Here is a 23,678-nt window from a genome sequence, read left to right as displayed (position 1 = left end):
TGATGTGAGATTCACTGGACTATAATTCACTGTTTTACTCAACCACCTGTCTTGAAAAGCGGAACCACATTAGCTGTCCTCTACTCCTCTGACATGTCCCCATGGCCAGAAATGAATGAAAAGTCTGGGTCAGGGTGTCTGCGATTTTCTTCCTCATCTCCCACATCAGTCTGGAATACAATTCATTCAGACCAGTGAATGTCCACTTTTAAGCCCACCATAACCTCCAATAACACTCCACTCCCGATATCAACCCACTCAAGAACCTCACTCTGCATGTTCCTGAATTTGTACTTATACTCTTCTTCAAGAAAAGGAAGGAGAAATCATTTTTTTTTTAAAAAGTTAGCCCTACATCAGCTATTGAGAAAGTGTGGTATCTATTAATAAAGATGTCTTTCACAACTCACTTGGAAAATCATACTAGGAGCAGCTAAACTGAACATATGGCAAGATTGGAAAAATGAGATTTTTGACATTGAGAAAACAAAAATCTTATTTTCCACCTAAGATTTGAACAGCAAGATTACAATCTCACTAGTAAATAGCAAGAGGCCCATTTGTTGGCATCTACATCTCATTTGTCCCCTAACTTGCCTCATTTTCTGAAATTTTCTATTCTCCCGTGTCAGAGAAAAAAAAGCGATAATACCTGACATGAAAGTCAGAGCAGGTATCTGGTTGGTATCAGGTTGCCCCTTCCTCCTCTGCGCCTCTAACTTTGACAGCAGTCCCCAACATTCTGGAGTATACTTCCTGGGCAGTGACTGCCTGTTCACAGAAATTGGCATAGGAGCTGCACTACTCTTACTACATCACGGCACATCAACAACTCACAGAATACAGTTCTGCACTTCAACTCTGCAGCATGGAGTGGACTGACACCATGCATTGTGATATTGCTACCAGGTCACTTCATGCACAGGGACAGGCACTTATCTCAAACATTAAAGCAATACTCACTTCAGTGCACTCTGCTTGCTTTCTTAGGACTCACTCACACCATGTCTACTTGGATGTGCTCAACATCTTTATTTAGTCTTAACTTCCTTTTATTGCACTTTGTTACCTCATTCAAAATTTAAATGCACACAATTCTTCTGTGTTGCCTTGCTATTTAGCTCAGACACAAAAAAAAACAAACAGCATCTCATGATTGTCAGCAGTGATCAGTCAAAGAGTTGAAAGTGTTTCTGTATGGCACCATGTCACAGCCATGTAACATATATACAGACAATAGACAATAGGTGCAGGAGTAGGCCATTCTGTCCTTCGAGCCTGCACCACCATTCAATCTGATCAAGGCTGATCATCCTTAATCAGTATCCTGTTCCTGCCTTATCTCCATAACCCTTGATTCCACTATCCTTGAGAGGTCTATCCAACTCTTTCTTAAATGAATCCAGAGACTGGGCCTCCACTGCCCTCTGGGGCAGAGCATTCCACACAGCCACCACTCTCTGGGTGAAGACGTTTCTCCTCATCTCTGTCCTAAATGGTCCACCCCGTATTTTTAAGCTGTGTCCTCTGGTTCGGCACTCACCCATCAGCGGAAACATGTTTCCTGCCTCCAGAGTGTCCAAACCTTTAATAATCTTACATGTCTCAATCAGATCCTCTCTCAGTCTTCTAAACTCAAGGGTATACAAGCCCAGTCGCTCCAGTCTTTCAGCGTAAGGTTATCCTGCCATCCCAGGCAGAACCTACGCAGCACTCCCTCAATAGCCAGAATGTCTTTCCTCAAATTTGGAGACCAGAACTACACACAGTACTCCAGGTGTGGTCTCACCAGGGCCCTGTACAGCTGCAGAAGAAGCTCTTTGCTTCTATAACTCAATCCCTCTTGCTATGAAGGCCAGCATGCTATTAGCCTTCTTCACTACCTGCTGTACCTGCATGCTTACCTTCATTGACTGGTGTACAAGAGCACCCAGATCTCTTTGTACTGCCCCTTTACCTAAATTGATTCCATTTCGGTAGTAATCGGCCTTCCTGTTCTTGCCACCAAAGTGGATAACCATACATTTATCCACATTAAACTGCATCTGCCATGCATCTGACCACTCACCTAACTTGTCCAGGTGTAATCTCCTAACAAGTAATCTCCTAACATCCTCATCACATTTCACCCTGCCACTCAGCTTAGTATCATCAGCAAATTTGCTAATGTTATTGCTAATACCATCTTCTATATCATTAACATATATTGTAAAAAGCTGCGGTCCCAGTACTGATCCCTGCGGTACCCCACTGGTCACTGCCTGCCATTCTGAAATGGAGCGGTTTATCACTACTCTTTGTTTCCTATCAGCCAACCAACTTTCAATCCAAGTTAGCCCTTTGCCCCCAATACCATGTGCCCTAATTTTGCTCACTAACCTTCTATGTGGAACTTTATCAAAAGCTTTCTGAAAGTCCAGGTAGACTACAATAACTGGATCTCCCTCATCCATCTTCAGAGTTACATCCTCAAAACATTTCAGAAGATTAGTCAAGCATGACCTATCCTGTTACTACTTTCCAGATGTGTCGTAATTTCATCCTTTATAATAGACTCCAGCATCTTTCCACCACTGAGGTCAGACTAACTGGTCTATAATTTCCTGCTTTCTCTCTCCCACCTTTCTTAAAAAGTCGTATAACATTAGTCACCCTCCAATCCGCAGGAACTGATCCCAAATCTATCGAACTCTGGAAAATAATCACCAACGCATCAACGATTTCTCGAGCCACCTCCTTCAGTACCCTGGGATGTAGACCACCAGGCCCCGGGGATTTATCAATCTTCAGACCTAACAGTCTCTCCAACACCAATTCCTGGCAAATATAAATTCCCTTAAGTTCAGGTCCTTCAGCCACTGTTACTTCAGGGAGATTGCTTGTGTCTTCCCCATGTGCTAGCAGCTTAAGAGACAAACACATTGCATGTGCTTCCGCCAAGTGGCCTTGTTTCAAAGTTTAAGGGAAATAACCCTCGCTCAAGTCAAGAGGGACTGTCATGAGTCAATGAGTTATGCCAAAATGCTTCAAGGGTAGCATTCTGTTAAGGGGCTTGAAGATAGTCAGTTGGCTGCTGGTTAGTTAGGGTCAAGGTTTCTGCATCACTACAATCCAGGGACTGGTCTCCAATCATGGGCCACACTCAGTCCTGAGAGTCTTTTCACCAAAGTGGAGTTATCAATGACCACTACTGTTTTGAGATGTTGTTTAAGTAGAGGATTGGTGGCAGCATGCTGTGATGCAGATGGGATAATTACTATGAAAACAGGCAACTCAACATTGAAGGGTTGGAGGTGATAGTGTATTGAAGGATATGGGTTGAGGGAGGAGGTGTTGGTTATTATGGGCATAAACAGTCTGGTCTCAATGGAGGGTCAGTACAGCATGATGGTAGGCTAAGCTGTATGGTTGGAGGTCAGAGGGTAATATTGGGAGATCAAAACTCAAATGAAAGAATTGTGTGGGAAGGTGTGAAAGCCCCATACTGATGAGGATGGACAGGGAGTGCAAGAAAGATGGGGGCTGGAAGATTGGAAGCAAAGCCTGTGACTCATTCTGCCAAGCATGCCTTGTGTTGACTTCCATCCTCAACTGTGTTACAAGGATACAATGGAAATGGAAAATGTCTGTGATCATAAGCAGAATGGGCAGTATTCTTTTTTCTAGGAGAAAGTGAGGATTGCAGATGCTGAAGATCAGAGTCAAAAAATATGTTGCTGGAAAAGCACAGCCAGTCAGGCAACATCGAAGGACCAGGAGAGTCATGTTTCGAGCATAAACCTTTCATCAGGAATGTGGTGGTGGGGGGGGGGGGGGGGGGGGGCAGCAAAGGGACTGAGAGATAAATGGGAGGAGGTAGCTGGGAATAGGTAGCTGGGAATGTGACAGTTAGATGAAGTTTGGGGGGGGGGCGGCGGGGAGAGGTGTGATGGTGATAGCTCGGACTGGAAAGTGGGAGTGGATAGGTGGTAAGGAAGGTGGACTGCGGTGTACAGGTCGGTGCACCAAAGTACCACTGTGCCACCTCAGGCCCTCTCCTTACATTCCTGATGAACAGCTTATGCTCGAACCTTCGACTCTGCTGCTCGTCAGATGCTGCCTGTCTGGCTGTGTTTTTCCAATGCCACACTTTTTAACAGTATTCTTTTTTCTGTCTGAGCACATTGGTTCCACTTGTGAGCAATTTGGGACCTTTCATAGGACATCAGGCATGTACAAAAGTACAGGTTGAAGACATCTGTAATCAAAGTCCCCTGCATGCCACATGCGTGCAATGTTCAACTATGCAAACCATGGTCACAAGCCATTTTCACCACGCCATTGATCATTACAAACTGTTCATAGTGTGGCAGAAATGATCTCAGGCAACTTTTAAAGTGGCACTTTGGCTGCAATTCACAAATATATTCCAAGATCATATAGGCATGGAATCGATTTCATCTCACCTTGAACTATAAATATTCATCAATAATTTATATGTAATGTTGGATTTCTTCGGTGATGTGGGAGTTAAGATTGGGGACATAAAGCTTGAATAATTCTGATGTATTTACTATTTTATTCGCACGGTATGACTTTTATCAGAATTTCTCAGAATAAGGTTCAAGATCAATACAGAGAAACTGAGTGGTCCTCTTTGTCGGAATGCACCAGAGAGGATTATAGCAAATCATCATTTAGGTGTAATGCAAATGCTGACTGCTCACATGACAAAGAACCTGTTCAGTTTCTAATATTCCCGACACAGATTCACTAGAACCATGGCTAATGGATTCAGGCACAGCAGAGGTCATCATTGCTGTGGCTGTGGTGCTGTGGAGGCACAGAGAAATTGCTGCAACAGCAAGCAACGACCAACAACAACCTCCAGCAACTACCAAACAGCGTCCATAGCAAGAATTGGCAGCCTAAGGTTTCCTCAGGATGCAGAGGAGGATGCCCAGAGATGATCATCCATGATGCCATTCCATTAGATGAGTGAGGCAAACGGCAATTGAAAGACTGCATGATGTCACAGAATCCCTACAGTTTGGAAACAGGCCATTCAGCCCATCGCCAGTCCTCTGAAAAGCATTCTACCCAGACCTCCCCCCAATTCTAACTCTGTAACTCTGCATTTCCTACAACTAATCCAGTGAGACTGCACATCCCTGGACACTAATGGCAATTTAGCATGGTCAATCCATCCATCTTTGAACTGTGGGAAGAAACTGGAGCACCTGAAGGAAACCCCCACAGACACAAGGAGAATATGCAGACTCCAAACAGACGGTCGACCAAGACTGAAATCGATCCCTGGTCCCTGGCACTGTGAGGTAGCAGTGCTAACACTGAGTTACTGTGCCGCCATCAGGACACAATCACATCTCCTGTTGCCAGGAACCGCGAACATGAGGGATGGGTGGCTATCCTATCCTAGGAGATGTTAAGGTGACTGCAGCATGAAAAGTTTTATAGAACTGGCTGCTTCCATGGCACAATTGTGTGTGTGATCTCCCAACACTTGGCCCACGTATTTATCAGGGCTGTTACCAATGAAGTTATGCCAGGTCACACCATTTAATCCTGTTTTCCAATGAGAAGGTCAGTGCTGCAGCACAGGCAGTAGTCTTTGCCAACAGTGCTGGCTTACCCCAGGTACAGGGCAATACAGATTGCACTCACATTGCACTGAGAGCACCATATCATAACAGAGACTTCATGAACAGAAAGGGTTTCCATTCCATTAATATACAAGCCATCTGTGATCATCAGTACCACCTATTAAAAGTCTGTGCCAGATACCCTCAAAAATGCTATGATGCTGATATTCTTGAGAACTGTCATGTTCTGGGTTAATTAACACCTGAGTTGAATAGATGTGAGCTAGTATCAGTTATCATTCATTGACTGTAAATTGAGTGTTTCTTGAAAGAGGTAACAGTTTGTTTTCTAAGCAAATGCTGTTTTTTTTATTTGTGTTTATTTCTTTTTTGTTGTTGTCCAATAAAAGTTAATGATTTCAATTATTTAAAGGCTTTCAAGCAAAGTGATGTTCCTGTACTGAAAAAAATCGCAAAATTATGCTGTGTTTCAGAAAAAGAGAAACACTCTCAAACAGGATTGCAACATAGGACAGCTTGTGCAGTTTTACTCATGAAGCTGCAGCGATAAGTCTTGATCACACAAGTGATGATGTCACATTATAAATAGAATCCTGCATTGTGTGCACATTTGAGCTTGAAACATTGTCATAAGTTTTAGAAGGTCATAGCAGTAGCAAGTACTGCTGCCACAGGTGAGCTCAAGTTAGTGCAAGCATGGTGCCATAAAGGTTTGGTGTATGTTGTTATGTATGTTATACATATGTATGTTCGAAAACTGGCACTTAACATGGTCAGTCCACCTAACCCGCATATCTTTGGACTGTGGGAAGAAACCGGAGGACCCCGAGAAAACCCCCACAGACAAAGGGAGAAAATGCAGACTCCAGTTGGCACTTAGGCAACTTTTGATAAAATTTAGCCTTATGTTTCAATAATTCTATTGCCTAGAATTAATGAGGCAGTGACTTTTCTACTTTCTTAACAAGGCAGCATTTAAACGAGTTTGGCATAAAGAGCTCAAGTAAAATTGAAATACACTGGAACCTAAGGGAAGGAACGCTCTGGTGACTGAAAGTAAGGGTTCCCTTTTATGACAGAGGTGAGGAGAAATTTTTTTTTCCTCCTAGAGGATCATAATTCCATGAAGTTCTTTTCCCTGGAGTGCAGTGGAAACATGGTCAACGAATACTTTTAAGGCAGGCTTGAAGGGCCCAAGTGACTTACCAAGGGGAGGTGATGGCCTAGTGCTATTTTTGCTAGACAATTAATCCAGAAACTCAGCTAATGTTCTGAAGACCGAGGTCCAAATCCTCCTTCAACTGATAGAACATAGAACATTACAGCACACGACAGGCCCTTTGGCCCTCAATGTTGCACCAACCTGTGAAACCAATCTGAAGCCCATCTAATCTACACAATTCCATTATCATCCAAATGTTTATCCAATAACCATTTAAATGCCTTTAAAGTTGACAAGTCTACTACTGTTGCAGGCAGGGCATTCCACGCCCTTGTTGCTCTCTGAGTAAAGAACATATCTTTGACATCTGTCCTATATGTATCATCCTTCAATTTAAAACTACTTCATACTAGCCCTTACCATCTGTGGAAAAAAGGCTCTCACTATCCACCCTATCTAATCCCCTGATCATCTTATAAATCCCTATTAAGTCACTTCTCAACCTCCTTCTCTCGAACAAAAATAGCCTCAAGTCCCTTAACCTTTCCTCCTTAGACCTTCTGTCCATAACAGACAACATCCTGGTAAATCACCTCTGCACCTTTTCCGATGCTTCCACATCTTTCCTGTAATGCGGTGACCAGAATTGTCCACAAGACTCCAAATGTGGCCACACCAGAGTTTTGTGTAGCTGCAACATGACCTCATGGCTCAGAAACTCAATCCCTCTACCAATAAAAGCTAACACACCATACATCTTCTTAACAACCCTATCAACCTGGGTAGCAACTTTCAGGGATCCATGTATATGGACATCGAGATCTTTCTGCTCATTCAAACTACCAAGAATCTTACCATTAGCCCAATAATCTCTTTTCCTGTTACTTCTTCCAAAGTGAATAACCTCACACTTTTCTACAACTAAACTCCATTTGTCACCCCTCAGCTCAGCTCTGCAGTTTATCTATGTCCCTCTGTAACGTACAACATTCTTCAGCAATATCCACAACTTCACCGACCTTAGCGTCATCCGTAAATTTACTAACCCATCCTTCTATGTCCTCATCAAGTTCATTTATAAAAATGACAAACAGCAGTGGACCCAAAACAGATCCTTGCGCTACATCACTGGTAACTGAGCTCCAGGATAAACATTTCCCATCACCCACCACCCTCTGTCTTCGTTCAGCTAGCCAATTTATGATTCAAGCCACTAAATCACCCTCAATCCCATATCTCCACGTTTACTGCAATAGCCTACTGTTGAGAACCTTATCAAACGCCTTACTGAAGAGTTTGAGAAGCATGACCCAGCCTTCACAAAATCCTGAATCAAATTATTCCTTTCTGGATCATTATAAATCCTTTCTCTTATAATTCTTTCCAAAACTTTATCCACAACTGAAGTAAGGCTCACTGGTCTATAATTACGATGGTTGTCTCTACTCCCCTTCTTGAACAAGGGAACAATGGTTGCTATAAGCTCTGGCACTATTTCTGTAGACAATGACAACATAAAGATCAAAGCCAAAGGCTCTGCAAACTCTTCCCTGGCTCCCCAGAGAATCCTAGGATAAATCTCATTCGGCCCTGGGGACTTAACCACTTTCACATTTTCCACAATTGCTGACACCTCCTCCTTGTGAACCTCAATCCGTCTAGTCGAGTAGTCTGTATCTCAGTATTCTCCTCAACAACATTATCTTTTTCCAGTGTGAATACTGACAAAAAATATTCATGTTGCACCTCTCTTATCTCCTCGGACTCCACACACAACTTCCCACTACTGTCCTTAACTGGCCCTGATCTTACTCTAGTCATTCTTTTATTCCTGGCATACCTATTGAAAGCTTCAGGGTTTTCCTTTATCCTATCTGCCAAAGACTTTTCATGTCCCGTCCTGGTTTTTCTTAATTCTCTCTTTGGGTCCTGACTAACTTATAACTCTCAAGCGCCCTAACTGAACATTCACATCTCATCTTTACATAAGCTTCCTTCTTCCTCTTGACAAGAGATTCAATTTCTTTCGTAAACCACAGCTCCCTCGCTCGAACACTTCCTCCCTGCCTGACAGGTACATTCTTATCAAGAACTCACAGTAGCTGTTCCTTGAATAAGTTCCACATTTTAAGTGCGTCCATCCCCTGCAGTTTCCTTCCCCATCCTATGCATCCTAAATCTTGTTGAAGTGGTATCATAATTGTCTTTCCTCCAGCTATAACTCTTGCTCTGCAGTATAAACCTATCCCTTTCCATCGCTAAACATAACCAAATTTTGGTCACTTCACCAAATCTAACACCTGGTCTGGTTCATTCCCCCTAAGCGATGATGGAATTTAAATTCAATAAAGCTATCCAGGGCTAAAAACAAATCTACTGATTACTATGAAACCATTGTCAATAGTCATATGCATAGAACCATACCTTATAGACAATGTCCCAGACATTACCATCACCATTATGTCCTTTTCCACTGGAACATTTGGGAGGTTGTTGCCCTGGGAACCCTCAACACTGACTCTAGACTGCATGTAGTTGCATGGGGTCAGATTAAAACACGGGCAAGAAAATCTCTGATTACCACATACTGTCCTCCCTCAGCTGACGGATAAGTACTCTTCCATGCTAAATACTTGGAAGGTGGCTAGGGTGTAAAATGTACTCTGGGTGAGGCGCTTAAATGCTCACCATCAAGAATTGCTCGGCAGCAGCACAACTAATTGAGCTAGTCAGGTCCTCAAAGCACAGCTGCTGACTGCCTCTGCAAATGGTGAGTGTACAACAAAAGTGAAAATCGTAACGGACCTCATCCTTATCAATCTTCCTGCTGCACATGCATTTGTCCATGAAAGTAGCAATAATAATGACCACCACACGGTGCTTGTGGAAACAAAGACCTGCTCTCATATTGAGAATAACTTGCATTGTACTGCATGACATGACTACCATGCTAAATGGGGCAGGCTTCAAACAAATCTAACAACTCAAGACTGCTATCCATAAGGCAATGTGGGCCATAAACAGCAGAAGCATTATACTCCCAACATAATGTGCAACCTCAAGGTCCAGCATAATCCCCACTCAACCATTACCATCAAGCCAGGAGATCAATCCTGCTTGAATGAAGAGTACAAGACAGGATGCCAGGGACTGCATCAGGCACAGCTAAAGACGAGCTGTCAACCTGGTGAAGCTATCAAACTGATCAGTTCTAACTCTACAGCCCTGCCCCTTCCAGTAATTAATTAAACAACTTAATAAAGGAGAAGGCTTCACAAATATCCCATCCTAAATGAAAGAAGAGCCCAAAACATCAATGCAAAAGATAAGGCTGGAGCATTTGCAACAATCTTCAGTTAGAAATGCTTCGTGGATGATTCATCCTGGCCTCCCCCAGAGGTCTCAGTATCACAGATGCCAGTCTTCAGCCAATTTGATTCACTCCACGTGATATCCAGAAACGGTTAGTCACTGAGTATTATATGGGCCCTGACAACATTCTACCAATAGTACTGAAGACCTGTGCTCCCGAATTTACCAGTTCCTTAGCCAAACTGTTTCAGTATGGATGTAACGCTGGAACCTGACCAACAATATGGAAAATTGCCCAGGTAGGTCCTGTACACAAAAAAGCAGAACAAGTTCAATTCAGCAAATTACTGCCCCATCAGTCTAATCAACAAACTGATGGAAGACATTATCAACAGTGCTATCAAGTAGCACTTGCTCAGCAATAACCAGCTTACTGATGCCCGGTTTGGACTCTGTCAGGGCCACTCAACCTCTGACCACATTACAGCCCTGGTTGAATTCCAGAGGTCCAAATGACAGCCCTTGACATCAAGGCCATATTTAACTAATTGTGGCATCAAGGAGCCCAAACAAATCTGGAATCAATGAGAACCAGGGGACAAAACCTGCAGTCATACTTGGCATATAGGAAGATGGTTGCGATTATGGGAGGTCAGTCATCTCAACTCCAGGATATCTAGTAACTTTGTGGTACACAAATGTCAGGTGATGTCCATCTCTAATAGGAGACAACCTAACCACCACCCATTAGCATTCAATGGTGTTACCACCATTGAATTTCCCACTATCAACATCCTGGGGGTTACCATTTACCAGAAACTCAACTCGACTCACCACATAAATACAGTGGCTACAAAAGCATGTCAGGAATAGGAATATTAAAGTGTGTAACTCACTCTTCACCTCACTACCTGTCCACCATCTAAAGGTGAAAGTCATGGAATACTCCTAATTCACCTGAATGGGTGCAGCTCCAATAACACTCAAGAGGTTTGACATCATCACAGGACAAAGCAGCCTGTTTGATTAGCACCACATTCACAAGCATTCATTCCCTCCACTACCTATACTCAATAACAGCAATGTGTAGCACCTTCAAGGAGGACTGCAGAAAATCACCAAATATTTTGAGACAGCTCCTTCCAAATCCACACTACTTTGATCCAGAAGCACAAGGGCAACAGATACATGAGAACACCACCACTTGCAAGTTCCTCTCCAAGCCACTCACCATCTTGACTTAGAAATATATCACCAATCGTTTACTATTGCTGACGTAAAATTCTGGATTTTCCTCTCTCAAGGAACTGTAGGTCTACCTATAGCAGGACGACAGCAGTTCACCACTACCTTCTCAAGGGCAATTAGGGACAGGCAATAACTGCTGGCCAGCCAGCAACGCCCACGTTGCACAAGTCGATTAAAAAAAATTTCTGCACTGGTTACATTATTACCACATCTACAAGAGCAGGTCAAAGACTGGACTTACGTGACAGCAGCTCACAAAACCATTGCCTACCACTTAGAAGGGCAAGGTAGAAGGCACATAGGCATATCAGCAACTCCAAGGTGATTCACCATCACACAACATCCTGACTGGTATCACTTTTCTTCACCAGGTCAAAATGCAAAACCCTTGACTTAATAGCAGCTCACTGCCATTTTTATAACATATCAACATGATAGATGCTTAATCTACTTGTTGTAAATCTGTTTCCACGTTAGATACATGCCCAAATTTAGTTCTCTGCAATCAATTCACGCACACAATATTCCCCTAATCATTGTTTAGAAACTTTAGGAAGCATAGCAGTGCATGGAAAAGTGCACTTGATGAAGATCAGGTGATAGTGATACATATTATCGGTGATATAAGTGCAATAGGTTTAGAGTGGAAAACGATCGTTTAAAAGTAAAGAAAGGTAGTGCTCACTGGACATAAATCAATAACTACTGCTCATGAACTATTGCTTTCTGGCTTCATATGGAGAAACATTTTATTTTGCATCACTGTGATAATAAGAGGCCATGCAAGAGGTTCATGAGTGTTAAAGCTCATGGGGGGAAATTTAACGGTGGCAAGATTTCCAAGTACAATTACTTGGTTGGAGGAAGAAAGACATTTGGGTCACTTTTCCGGAGGGAATAATGAAGAATCAAAGGAAAATTGATGCAGGTCATTGTTCTTTAAGTGAATCTGAGGATCAAAGCCATGACATCTGCCTACACACTCAGCCAAAGCAAGAAGCGAGCAAAGAATCAAAATATGGATCTGGAGGAGGTGTAAATAGGAATAGCAGAATCAAAAGGAAACAAATGAACAGAGTAAAGGAGACAAACATAAATCCAGCTAGAAGAGATGAACTTCTTTCAGATGAACATTCCACAGCAGAATATTGCTCCTGAGCATTTCCAACATTTTCAGATTTCTGGTATCTGCAATATTTTGCTTTTGTATTTGTTCAGCTGTTTGTGATGTGTTGGCTGGCTGACTAGTTCACACAGAAAAGCAAACTGATGTTTTTGTTTTAAAAAGGAATAAGATTTCTAATGTTGGTTAATTGTGCTCTACCAAAAACTGCCAATTAGATGTGACAATTGAAACAAACTCAACTATAGCCTGATAACAGATTGTGCCACAGCTTGAGTCTACCAACATGCGTGTAAAAATAAACCTTAATTAAAAAACAGCTACTCTAATGGTTCAATGGAAACTGCACACAAAAACAAAGGCCACAGCTACTCTAAGTTTTGAGCTGTGTTAGGTTTTCTCAACTGATCCCCAGTAGAGCTGCTGGAACAGGGAAAGAAAATCAACAGGTGTTCTAGTGAATGATTCATGCTGGAGGCTCATGTGGAAAAAACCTAACATACTCTTTCAATGGCAATTTGTTTTTTTAAGTGAATAGTTAAGTCATCACTTTATTCCAATACCCAAAGGCAAAGACTACGTACAAAGCTGATAATGAACACAGTGCACCTGTCAATTATGAAATGTATATATCGTGGATGGGAAGAAAGAAATTGATGGAAACAGGAAACAGAACAAACTGTCAGTTTGTTTTCACATGCTGAAGAAATAATCATTCCACCAGACCATAAATAAGCTTCACAGTATACATATTGCTTATCCATAATGGTCTCCTCTCAATCCAAAAGATGTGGGTGTCACTATGTTGTCAGTCCAAATACCATATTCACTTCTGTATGGCTTACCATATTCAAAACTGGTGAAAATAATTTGTAAGCAAATGCCTACCTGCAGATGTCTGTTTAAATTTTTCACTTTTCTTCTTCCTCCATTTCCATGGTTTAAACAGCCTCCCTAAGGTTGCAAACTTGCTTCTTCTCCTGATGGGTGGTGTATGAGTACCTGGGACCAGTGACTCTGAACGCATTGCAGCCAGCCTTTCTACTTCTTCCGCTGGATTGAGGAACAAAAGAGAAAGCTGAGCAATGTGATGTCAGAATGTTTAGTGAGGTTATATATCATCACTCCCATCCCATTAATGTTTCAAATGTTAATTGTTATTGGATTTTCCCAATAAAGCTCGCAGCCTACAATATGAAACAAATTCTGTCATGCTTATTACCAGTTCACAATGAACTTTGTCTATCTAGAGCTCTTGTAATCTGTCGCCTTTTCTATAAAGTTAAAAATCACACAACACCAGGTTATAGTCCAACAGGTTTGATTGGAAGCGCACTAGCTTTCGGAGGGACGCTCCTTCATCAGGTGGTAGTGTAGGGGTCAATCCTAACACACAGAATTTATAGCAAAAATTTACAGGGTGATGTAACTGAAATTATACATTGAAAAATTGATTGCCGGTTAAGCCTTTCATCAAGCTTAACAGACAATCAATTTTTCAATGTATAATTTCAGTTACATCACACTGTAAATTTTTGCTATAAATTCTGTGTGTTAGGATTGACCCCTACACTACCACCTGATGAAGGAGCGTACCTCCGAAAGCTAGTACACTTCCAATTAAACCTGTTGGGTCTATAACCTGGTGTTGTGTGATTTTTAACTTTGTACACCCCAGTCCAACACTGGCATCTCCAAATCATGCCTTTTCTATAAACTGTCTTACATAGAACATAGAACATAGAACATAGAAGAATACAGCGCAGTACAGGGCCTTCGGCCCTCGATATTGCGCCGATCAAAGCCCACCTAACCTACACTAACCCACTATCCACCATATACCTATCCAATGCCCGCTTAAATACCCATAAAGAGGGAGAGTCCACCACTGCTACTGGCAGGGCATTCCATGAACTTACGACTCGCTGAGTGAAGAACCTACCCCTAACATCAGTCCTATATCTACCCTCCCTTAATTTAAAGCTATGCCCCCTTGTAATAGCTGACTCCATACGTGGAAAAAGGTTCTCACTGTCAACCCTATCTAACCCCCTAATCATCTTGTACACCTCTATCAAGTCACCCCTAAACCTTCTTTTATCCAATGGAAACAACCCCAAGTGTCATAGGATCTTCCTACCATATCAGGCAACATCCTGGTAAACTTCCTCTGCACCCGTTCCAGTGCCTCCACATCCTTCCTATAGTATGGCGACCAAAACTGCACACAATATTCCAGATGCGGCCGCACCAGAGTCTTATACAACTGCAGCATGACCTCAGGACTCCGGAACTCAATTCCTCTACCAATAAAAGCCAGTACGCCATATGCCTTCTTCACTGCACTATTTACCTGGGTGCCAACTTTCAGAGATCTGTGTACATGGACACCAAGATCCCTCTGCTCTTCCACACTACCAAGTATCCAACCATTAGCCCAGTACACCATCTTTTTGTTACTCTTACCAAAGTGAATCACCTCACACTTAGCTACATTGAACTCCATTTGCCACCTTTCTGCCCAGCTCTGCAGCTTCTCTATATCCCGCTGTAACCTGCCACATCCTTCCTCACTGTCTACAACTCCTCCGACTTTCGTATCATCCGCAAACTTGCTCACCCAACCTTCTAACCCTTCCTCCAGGTCATTTAAAAAAATGACAAACAGCAATGGTCCCAAAACAGATCCTTGCGGAACACCGCTAGTGACGGCACTCCAAGATGAACCTTTGCCATCAACTACTACCCTCTGTCTTCTTCCAGCCAGCCAATTCCTAATCCAAACCTCCAACTCACCCTCAATGACATATCTCTGTATTTTCTGCAGTAGCCTACCATGGGGGACCTTATCAAACGCCTTACTAAAATCCATATACACCACATCTACCGCTTTCCCCTCGTCCACCTCCTTAGTCACCTTCTCAAAGAATTCAATAAGGTTTGTGAGGCACGACCTGCCCTTCACAAAACCATGCTGACTATCCTTGATCACATTATTCTTATCCAGATGTGCATAAATCCTATCCCTTACAATTCTCTCTAAGACTTTGCCCACAACAGAAGTGAGACTCACTGGCCTATAGTTACTAGGATTATCCCTACTCTCCTTCTTGAACAAGGGAACCACGTTTGCTCGCCTCCAGTCCTCTGGCACTACTCCTGTAGACAAAGAGGACACAAAAATCAAGGCCAATGGCTCTGCAATCTCCTCCCTTGCTTCCCAGAGAATCCTAGGATAAATGCCATCAGGCCCAGGGGACTTATCTATTTTCACCCTTGCCAGAATTCCCAACACCTCTTCTCTACATATCTCAAAGCCATCCATTCTACTTATTCGTGCCTCAGTATTCATATCGACAACAATGTCCTGTTCCTGAGTGAATACTGACAAAAAGTATTCATTTAGTGCCTCCCCAATCTCTTCAGCCTCCACACGCAACTTCCCATTACTATCCTTGATTGGACCTATTCCTACCCTAGTCATTCTTTTATTCCTATCGCCCTGCCCATATTTCTGTCTCTTCATAAGTATGTATGGTACTCTGTTATTAGTCTCTCTAATTTGAGAGACAAGAAAGAGACAGATTGAATCTCATTACTTAAGATATCACTGCATTTGCATTCTATTATTTCTTTTTATCGAAAACTGTAATGATTGTTGTTTCCGGTTGCCGAGAACTGTACATCTTAAAAGTATTACAACTGAAATGAAGTGACAGTCACTGAGAAAACTCATGTCTTGAGTTAGCTACATGACAAGGCCATGACACACTTTCAGAATCACAGTGTTGTTACAGTTTAGGAGACTGCCATTCAGGTCATTAAGCCAGCACCTGCTCAGTAAATGAGCATCATTACATAGTGCTCCAACTTTTCCCCATACCTTTATATATAGAACATTGGCTTGTACTGCACAAGAATGGGCCCTTTGGCCTACAATGTCATACCAAACATGATGTCAAATTGTACAAATACGATGTCAAATTATACTAATCCCTTTTGCCTGCCTTTGGTCCATATCTCTCCAATCCTTGCATATTCATGTGCTTATTTAAAAGTTTCTCAAATGTTCCTAACATATTTGCCTCTACCACTACCCCTGGAAGTGCTTCCACACTTCTACCATGTCTTTGTAAAAAAACTTGCCCCACAGATCTCTTTTGAACTTTCCTTCTCTCACCTTAAATGCATGCCCCCTAGTATTAGACATTTCAACTCTGGTGAAAAGATACTGAGCATCAACCCTACTTATGCATTTCATAATTTCATAGACTTCTAAAAGTCTCCCCTCAGCCTCCATCATTTCAAAGAAAACAACATAAGACATAGAACATAGAACAATACAGTGCAGAACAGGCTCTTCGATCCTCGATGTTGCTATTCTCAGCTCGTCCGCCTACACTATCCCAAAATCATCCATGTGCCTATCTAAGGATAGTTTACATCTCCCTAATGTGACTGAGTTGACTACCTTAGTAGGTAGGGCATTCCATGCCCTTACACTCTCTGCGTAAAGAACCTGCCTCTGACATCTGTCTTAAATCTATCACCCCTCAAATTGTACTTATGCCCTCTTGTACAAGCTGACGTCATCATCTTTGGAAAAAGTCTTTCACTGACCACCCTATCTAATCCTCTGATCCTCTTGCATGTCTCTATCAAATCTCCCCTTAGCCGCCTTTTTTCCAAAGGGAACAGGTTCAAGTCTCTCAGCCTTTCCTCCTAAGACCTTCCCTCCAGACCAAACAACATCCTGGTAAATCTCCTCGGAGCCTTTTCCAAAGCTTCCACATCCTTCCTGTAATGGGACGACCAGAATTGTACACAATACATGGGCTTTTCTGGCCTTTCCTTTTAGGTCATACCATCTAATCTAGCCAGCATCCTAGTAAGCTTCTTCTACATCCTCTCCAAAGTCTCCACATCCTTCCTGGTGATGTAGTGAGCAGAATTGAAGGCCTAACAAAATTCTTATAAAACTGCAACATGGCCTCCTGACTCTTATGCTCAATTTCCTAACCAGTAAAGGCAAGTGTGCCATGCGTCTTCTTTACCAACCTGAAAACCGGAGGGGAAACACTTTTACACAGAGATGGTATGCATATGGAATGAGCTGCTAGCAGAAGTGGTTGATGCAAGTACGTTAAAATCATTTAAGAGGCATTTGGACAAATACATGGATAGGAAAGTTGTTTTTGGGCCAAGTGCAGGGAAATGGGGTTAGCGTAGATGGACATTTTGGTTGGCATGGACCAGTTCGGGCCAAATGGATTCTCTCCATGCTGTAGAAATCTATGACTCAATGTACTTATGTGGTCACTTTCAATCTTCCTCTTTTTCTTGTTCCTTTTTGAGTGGAAACTGTTTCTCCCTTTACAATCTATACAATACACTTATGATTTTGAAAACTTCTATCAGACCTCTCAACCTTCTTCTCGGGGGGAACAGTATTAGGTTCCTCAATTTGTCCTCATAGCTGAAGTTCTTCATCTCTGAACCATTTTTGTAAACAGCTTCTGCACTTGCTCCATTGCGATCACATCCTTCCTATAATGTGGCACCCAGAGCTGTACACAATACTCCAGCTGAGGTCTAACAAGTATCTTATGCAAGTTCAACATTTTTTGCTTTTGTACTCTATGGCCCAAAGGGGCATTGCAGGTGATTGTTTTTCTACATGGTAATTGATAAAGGATTACTTTTAATGGTAATAGCAATTTTAATTGGGAACTTAAATGGTAATTGTTGTTCTGCCTGGCAAGACTCAGGTCAGTCATAGAGATGTACAAAATGGAAACAGACCCTTCAGTCCAACCCATCCATGCCGACCTGATATCCCAACCCAATCTAGTCCCACCTGCCAGCACCCGACCCGTATCCCTCCAAACCCTTCCTATTCATATACACATCCAAATGCCTCTTAAATGTTGCAATTGTACCAGCCCCTACCACCTCCTCCAGCAGCTCATTCCATACCTCCTCCCCACCCACCGTGTGAAAAGGTTGCCCCTTGGGTCTCTTTTATATCTTTCCCCTCTCATCCTCTAGTTCTGGACTCCCAGACCCCAGAGAAAAGACTTTGCCTATTTATCCTATCCATACCACTCATAATTTTGTAAACCTCTCTAAGGTCACCCGTCAGTCTCTGACGTTCCAGGGAAAACAGCCCGAGCCTGTTCAACCTCTCCTTATAGCACAAATCCTCCAACCCTGGCAACATCCTTGTAAATCTTTCTGAACCCTTTCAGGTTTCACAACATCTTTCCAATAGGAAGGAGACCAGAATTGCACGCAATATTCCAACAGTGGCTGAACAAATATCCTGTACAGCCACAACATGACCTCCCAACTCCTGTACTCAATATTCTGACCAATAAAAGAAAGCATACCAAACGCCTTCTTCACTATCCTATCTACCTACGACTCCACTTTCAAGGAGCTATGAACCTGCACTCCAAGGTCTCTTTGTTCAGAAACACTCCCTAGGACCTTACCATTAAGTGTAGAAGTCTTGCTAAGATTTGCTTTCCCAAAATGCAACACCTCGCACTTTTCTGAATTAAACTCCATCTGCCACTTCTCAGCCCATTGGCCCATCTGGTCAAGATCCTATTGTAATCGGAGGTAACTCTCTTCGCTGTCCACTACACCTCCAATTTTGGTGTCATCTGCAAACTTACTAAATGTACCTCTAATGCTCGCATCCAAATCATTTGTGTAAATGACAAAAAGTAGTGGACCCAGCACCAATCCTTGTGGCACTCCACTGGTCACAGACCTCCAGTCTGAAAAACAACCCTCCACCACCACCCTCTGTCTTCTACCTTTGAGCCAGTTCTGTATCCAAATGGCTAGTTCTCCCTGTATTCCATGAGATCTAACCTTGCTAATCAGTCTCCCATGGGGAACCTTGTCGAATGCCTTACTGAAGTCCATATAGATCACATCTACCACTCTGTCCTCATCAATCCTCTTTGTTACTTCATCAAAAAAACTCAATCAAGTTTGTGAGACATGATTTCCCATGCACAAGGCCATGTTGACTATCCCTAATCAGTCCTTGCCTTTCCAAATACATGAAAAACCTGTCCCTCAGGATTCCCTCCAACAACTTGCCCACCACCAACATCAGGCTCACTGGTCTATAGTTCCCTGCCTTGTCTTTACCGACCTTCTTAAACAGTGGCACCACGTTTGCCGACCTCCAGTCTTCTGGCACCTCACCTGTGACTATCGATGATGCAAATATCTCAGTAAGAGGCCTAGCAATCACTTCGCTAGCTTCACACAGAGTTCTGGGTTCAGCTGATCAGGTCCTGGGGATTTATCCACCTTTACCCGTTTCAAGACATCCAGCACTTCCTCCTCTGTTATATGGACATTTTGCAAGATGTCACCATCTACTTCCTTACAGTCTATATCATCCATATCCTTTTCCACAGTAAATACTAATGCAAAATATTCATTTAGTATCTCCCCTATTTTCTGTGGCTCCACAAAAAGGCCACCTTGCTGATCTCGGAGGGGCCCTACTCTCTCCCTAGTTACTGGATTAGTGGTGCTGGAAGAGCACAGCAGTTCAGGCAGCATCCAACGAGCAGCGAAATCGACGTTTCGGGCAAAAGCCCTTCTCCCTAGTTACCCTGTTGTCCTTAATGCACTTATAAAAACCCTTTGGATTCTCCTTAATTCTATTTGCCAAAGCTCTCTCATGTCTCCTTTTTTTGCCCTCCTGATTTCCCTCTTAAGTATATTCCTACTTCCTTTATACTCTTCTAAGGATTCAGTCGATCTATCTTGTCTATATGTTGCAATTGTGAGAATTCGCGTTATCTCATTCCTGAAGGCTTCCCCATTTTCCAGCCGTCCCTTTACCTGCAAACATCTGCCCCTAATCAGCTTTTGAACTTTCTTGCCTAAGACCGTCAAAATTGGCCTTTCTCCAACTTAGAACTTCAACTTTCAGATCTGGTCCATTCTTTTCCATCATTATTTTAAATGTCATAGAATTATGGTCACTGGCCCCAAAGTGCTCCCCCACTGACACCTCAGTCACCTGCCCTGCCTTATTTCCCAAGAGTAGGTCAAGTTTTGCACCTTCTCTAGTAGGTACATCAACATACTGAATCAGAAAATTGTCTGGTACACACTTAACAAATTCCTCTCCATCCAAATCCTTAACATTATGACAGTTCCAGTGTTGTTTGGAAAGTTAAAATCCCCGACCATAACCACCCTATTATTCTTACAGATAGCTGAGATCTCCTTACAAGTTTGTTTCTCAATTTCCCTCTGACTATTAGGGGGTCTATAATACTATCCCAATAAGGTGATCATCCCTTTCTTATTTCTCAGTTCCACCCAAATAACTTCCCTGGATGTATTTCTGGGAATATCCTCCCTCAGCACAGCTGTAATGCTATCCCTGATCAAAAATGCCACTCCCCCTCCTCTCTTGCCTCCCTTTCTATCCTTCATGTAGCATTTGTTTCCTGGAACATTAAGCTGTCCATCCTTGAGCCATGTTTCTGTAATTGCTATGATATCCCAGTCCCATGTTCCTAACCATGCCCTGAGTTCATCTGCCTTCCCAGTTAGGTCCCTTGCATTGAAATAAATGCAGTTCAATTTATCAGTCCTATCTTGTTCTCTGCTTTGTCCCTGCTTGTTCGGTCTGGCTCACTTCTTTTCTCAACTGTACCAGTCTCAGATTGATCTCTTTCCTCACTATCACCCTGGGTCCAGCCCCCTCCCCCCTTTTGTGGATTTATCCACAAAAGACTCCTGCACTAGCTGCCTACGTCTCTTACCCTTCCTGGAGTTAACCCATCTATGTGACTGTATCGGAGACTTTCCTCCCTTCCTATAACTGCCATCCATCACATATTGTTGCTGTTGCAAATTCCTCATTGCCTGTCTAACCGATCCATTCGATCTGATAAGATTCGCATTTATGAAGTTCATATCACTCTATTAAAGGCCATTTTTGCTCCTTCACAATCTACAGACACAGAAAATAACACCGTTTTACTCCTCTACAAACACTGCCCCAGGTTAAATTAATAGTTATGGCTTATATTTTAAGTTTAATCAAGGCACATATCTCCAAAAACATATAATCAAGAAAAAACCCACTCTACTCACTACTGCTAAATCTCTGTTGGCCACACTTAAAACAACGATTAACTTCTCTGATTCTGTGCTGTGAACTTCGCCCAACAGTTCCTCCAAGATCAGTTGTGAATTTCACCGTTTGTTAATTTTCCCAGATGCATTCCGATGTCCAGTGATACATGAATTAAAACAGCAAAGGTAGTAACTGTGCAGGTTCTCTCTCTCTCTCTCTCTCTCTTTCTCTCTCTCTCCTGCAATGACCTCACCATGTGCTTCCTTTGTCTTTTCTTCTCCCTTTTAATACCGCTGTTTGTTTGACGTTTTTTTCCAAAGTTCCAAAACAATGCAACAGCATATAAAACAGTAATTGCTGCTCCTGGAATTCGAGGAAATCACCTCCAACACCTAAAATACCTCAAAAAAAAAGGAACAGCTGTTACAGCCAGAAATTTTTCCCATCCTCCAACTCGGATTACGTTATTATAGAAAGAAACAGATCTCAATCCATTGTAGGTTGCTGGGAATATGCAAATGCAGCAGAGGTGGTGGTCTTAAGGAGTATCATTGAAGCAGCTATAAATATGAAAAAACTATTGAAGTTATTCTAAAAATCTAATTTGAATAACATTTTCTTTTTATTTATCACACCCCTAGCTACCAAAATGCATAAGATCACAATTCTTTAGTAGCGAAGTCAAAAGATTTCCCTTTCTATTGAATCTTGAGATCATGCATCATTCTAGTTGGTCCAGGCAAAATGAAAAAGGAATGGGACAGTGATAGATTTGTACGTCTGGCCCACTCAACCACACAGATTTCAGGGATTGGTTAAAATTCACATATCTTGAGTTTTGTGGCGAGCAAAGAATAGAAAGTGCTGATGCTATTTATCTGTGGTAGTGCTCATATTGCAACAATTTGTCGCTACTTTAGCATATGAATTGTATCAGTTTTATTGTCAACAGGGACTCAAATGAGTACAGTGAAAAGTGTACAAATCACCAATTTAAGTACAAAGATCCCAAGGTACAGCTTCTTCAGTTACAGTTCTTACAATAATAGAGAAGAGTGCAGCATTGCAGATTTTAGGAACAAATTATAAAATGGTGAAAAAATAAGTTTAGAATAATCATCTTCCTACCTAGTCTATGCTTCACCGGGCCTAAACTCCAGACCGTGTTAGGTTTCATCTCAGTATTCACAAGGCCAGGAGATTACTCTGAAATCACCTTGAGACTGGACTCCATGCTGAGGTCATGCCAGGACGAGAGGCCGCCATGTACCACCAGAAGGTGACCACACTAGGATAAGAGACTCCACAGGCCTGGCACATTGCCTCACTGTGATGAGAGGGCTCCATGCTAGGCCAAGAGATATCAGGCTGCTGGGAAATTTTATATTCTGCTCTTGTTAAATGTGAGGAATAGCGGTTGGGGAAAAGGGGAAGTGTGTTGGTGGTTAAAATTGACCCAGAGTATACCAAATGCACCAATGCATTACAAGAATTAATGGAGTCAGCTCAGAGGAATTTTGTTTTTTAAAACGGCTAGTTGTTATTACTATCTAACATAGAAATTCAAAATGTACCAACACCCTGAAAGGGAGAAAGCAGATCAATGTTATCAAGCTGACGCTGTTTGCCAAAATTAATTCAGACGTATTTGCAGGTGCTACTCTTTCTGAAAAAGGTCTTCAATCAAAATTCCTTAATCAATTTCACCAAAACAGATTGGGTTAAACGATAGATAAGGCGAGTTAATATGCACAGGGATATCTAATGGAACTGATAGATCAGCATTGAAATTTTGTGCAGGGAGGTTATATCCAAGGAGCTGGAGGCCTCCCCATACAGTAGGAGATAGCTCCACTGTCAAAGTGTTGGAAAATCATTCAAAATTGGGGTTTGATTATTTAAATTACTTGACAGCTGCAATTTGTTTGCACAACCATTCCTTCGAAACCTCACTCATGCTGGGAATGTGTCAGGAATGACATCCATATCACCCCTGGTTGCCTGACATTACCTACTTCCACTCCTGTTACTTCACTGGAAAACTGAAAGATGACCAAGGCTGAGAAATAAATATTCTGTATTGCACAACATTTCAAAAAATGA

At 42.3% G+C, this 23,678-nt stretch overlaps 1 protein-coding gene across 7 annotated transcripts in view; it reads right to left on the bottom strand.

The window, feature by feature from the left end:
• Positions 1–23,678, bottom strand: part of LOC140464992 (phosphatase and actin regulator 1-like) — a 468,298-nt gene that overhangs the window by 260,975 nt on the left and 183,645 nt on the right. For 6 of the 7 annotated variants that reach the window (XM_072560733.1, XM_072560737.1, XM_072560734.1 and 3 more), the window contains exon 2: positions 13,337–13,501. The exons of the other annotated variant lie outside the window; for it this stretch is intronic. In XM_072560733.1, coding sequence (XP_072416834.1) covers positions 13,337–13,501 — 165 coding nt within the window. The remainder of the gene's footprint in view (positions 1–13,336; positions 13,502–23,678) is intronic. 7 annotated transcript variants of the gene reach the window in all.

This window comes from Chiloscyllium punctatum, chromosome 41, assembly GCF_047496795.1.
Source record: "Chiloscyllium punctatum isolate Juve2018m chromosome 41, sChiPun1.3, whole genome shotgun sequence".
Classification (NCBI taxonomy): Eukaryota; Metazoa; Chordata; class Chondrichthyes; order Orectolobiformes; family Hemiscylliidae; genus Chiloscyllium; species Chiloscyllium punctatum.
Note: the sequence above shows the minus strand (reverse complement) of the source record. Positions and strands in the feature narration are given on the sequence as shown.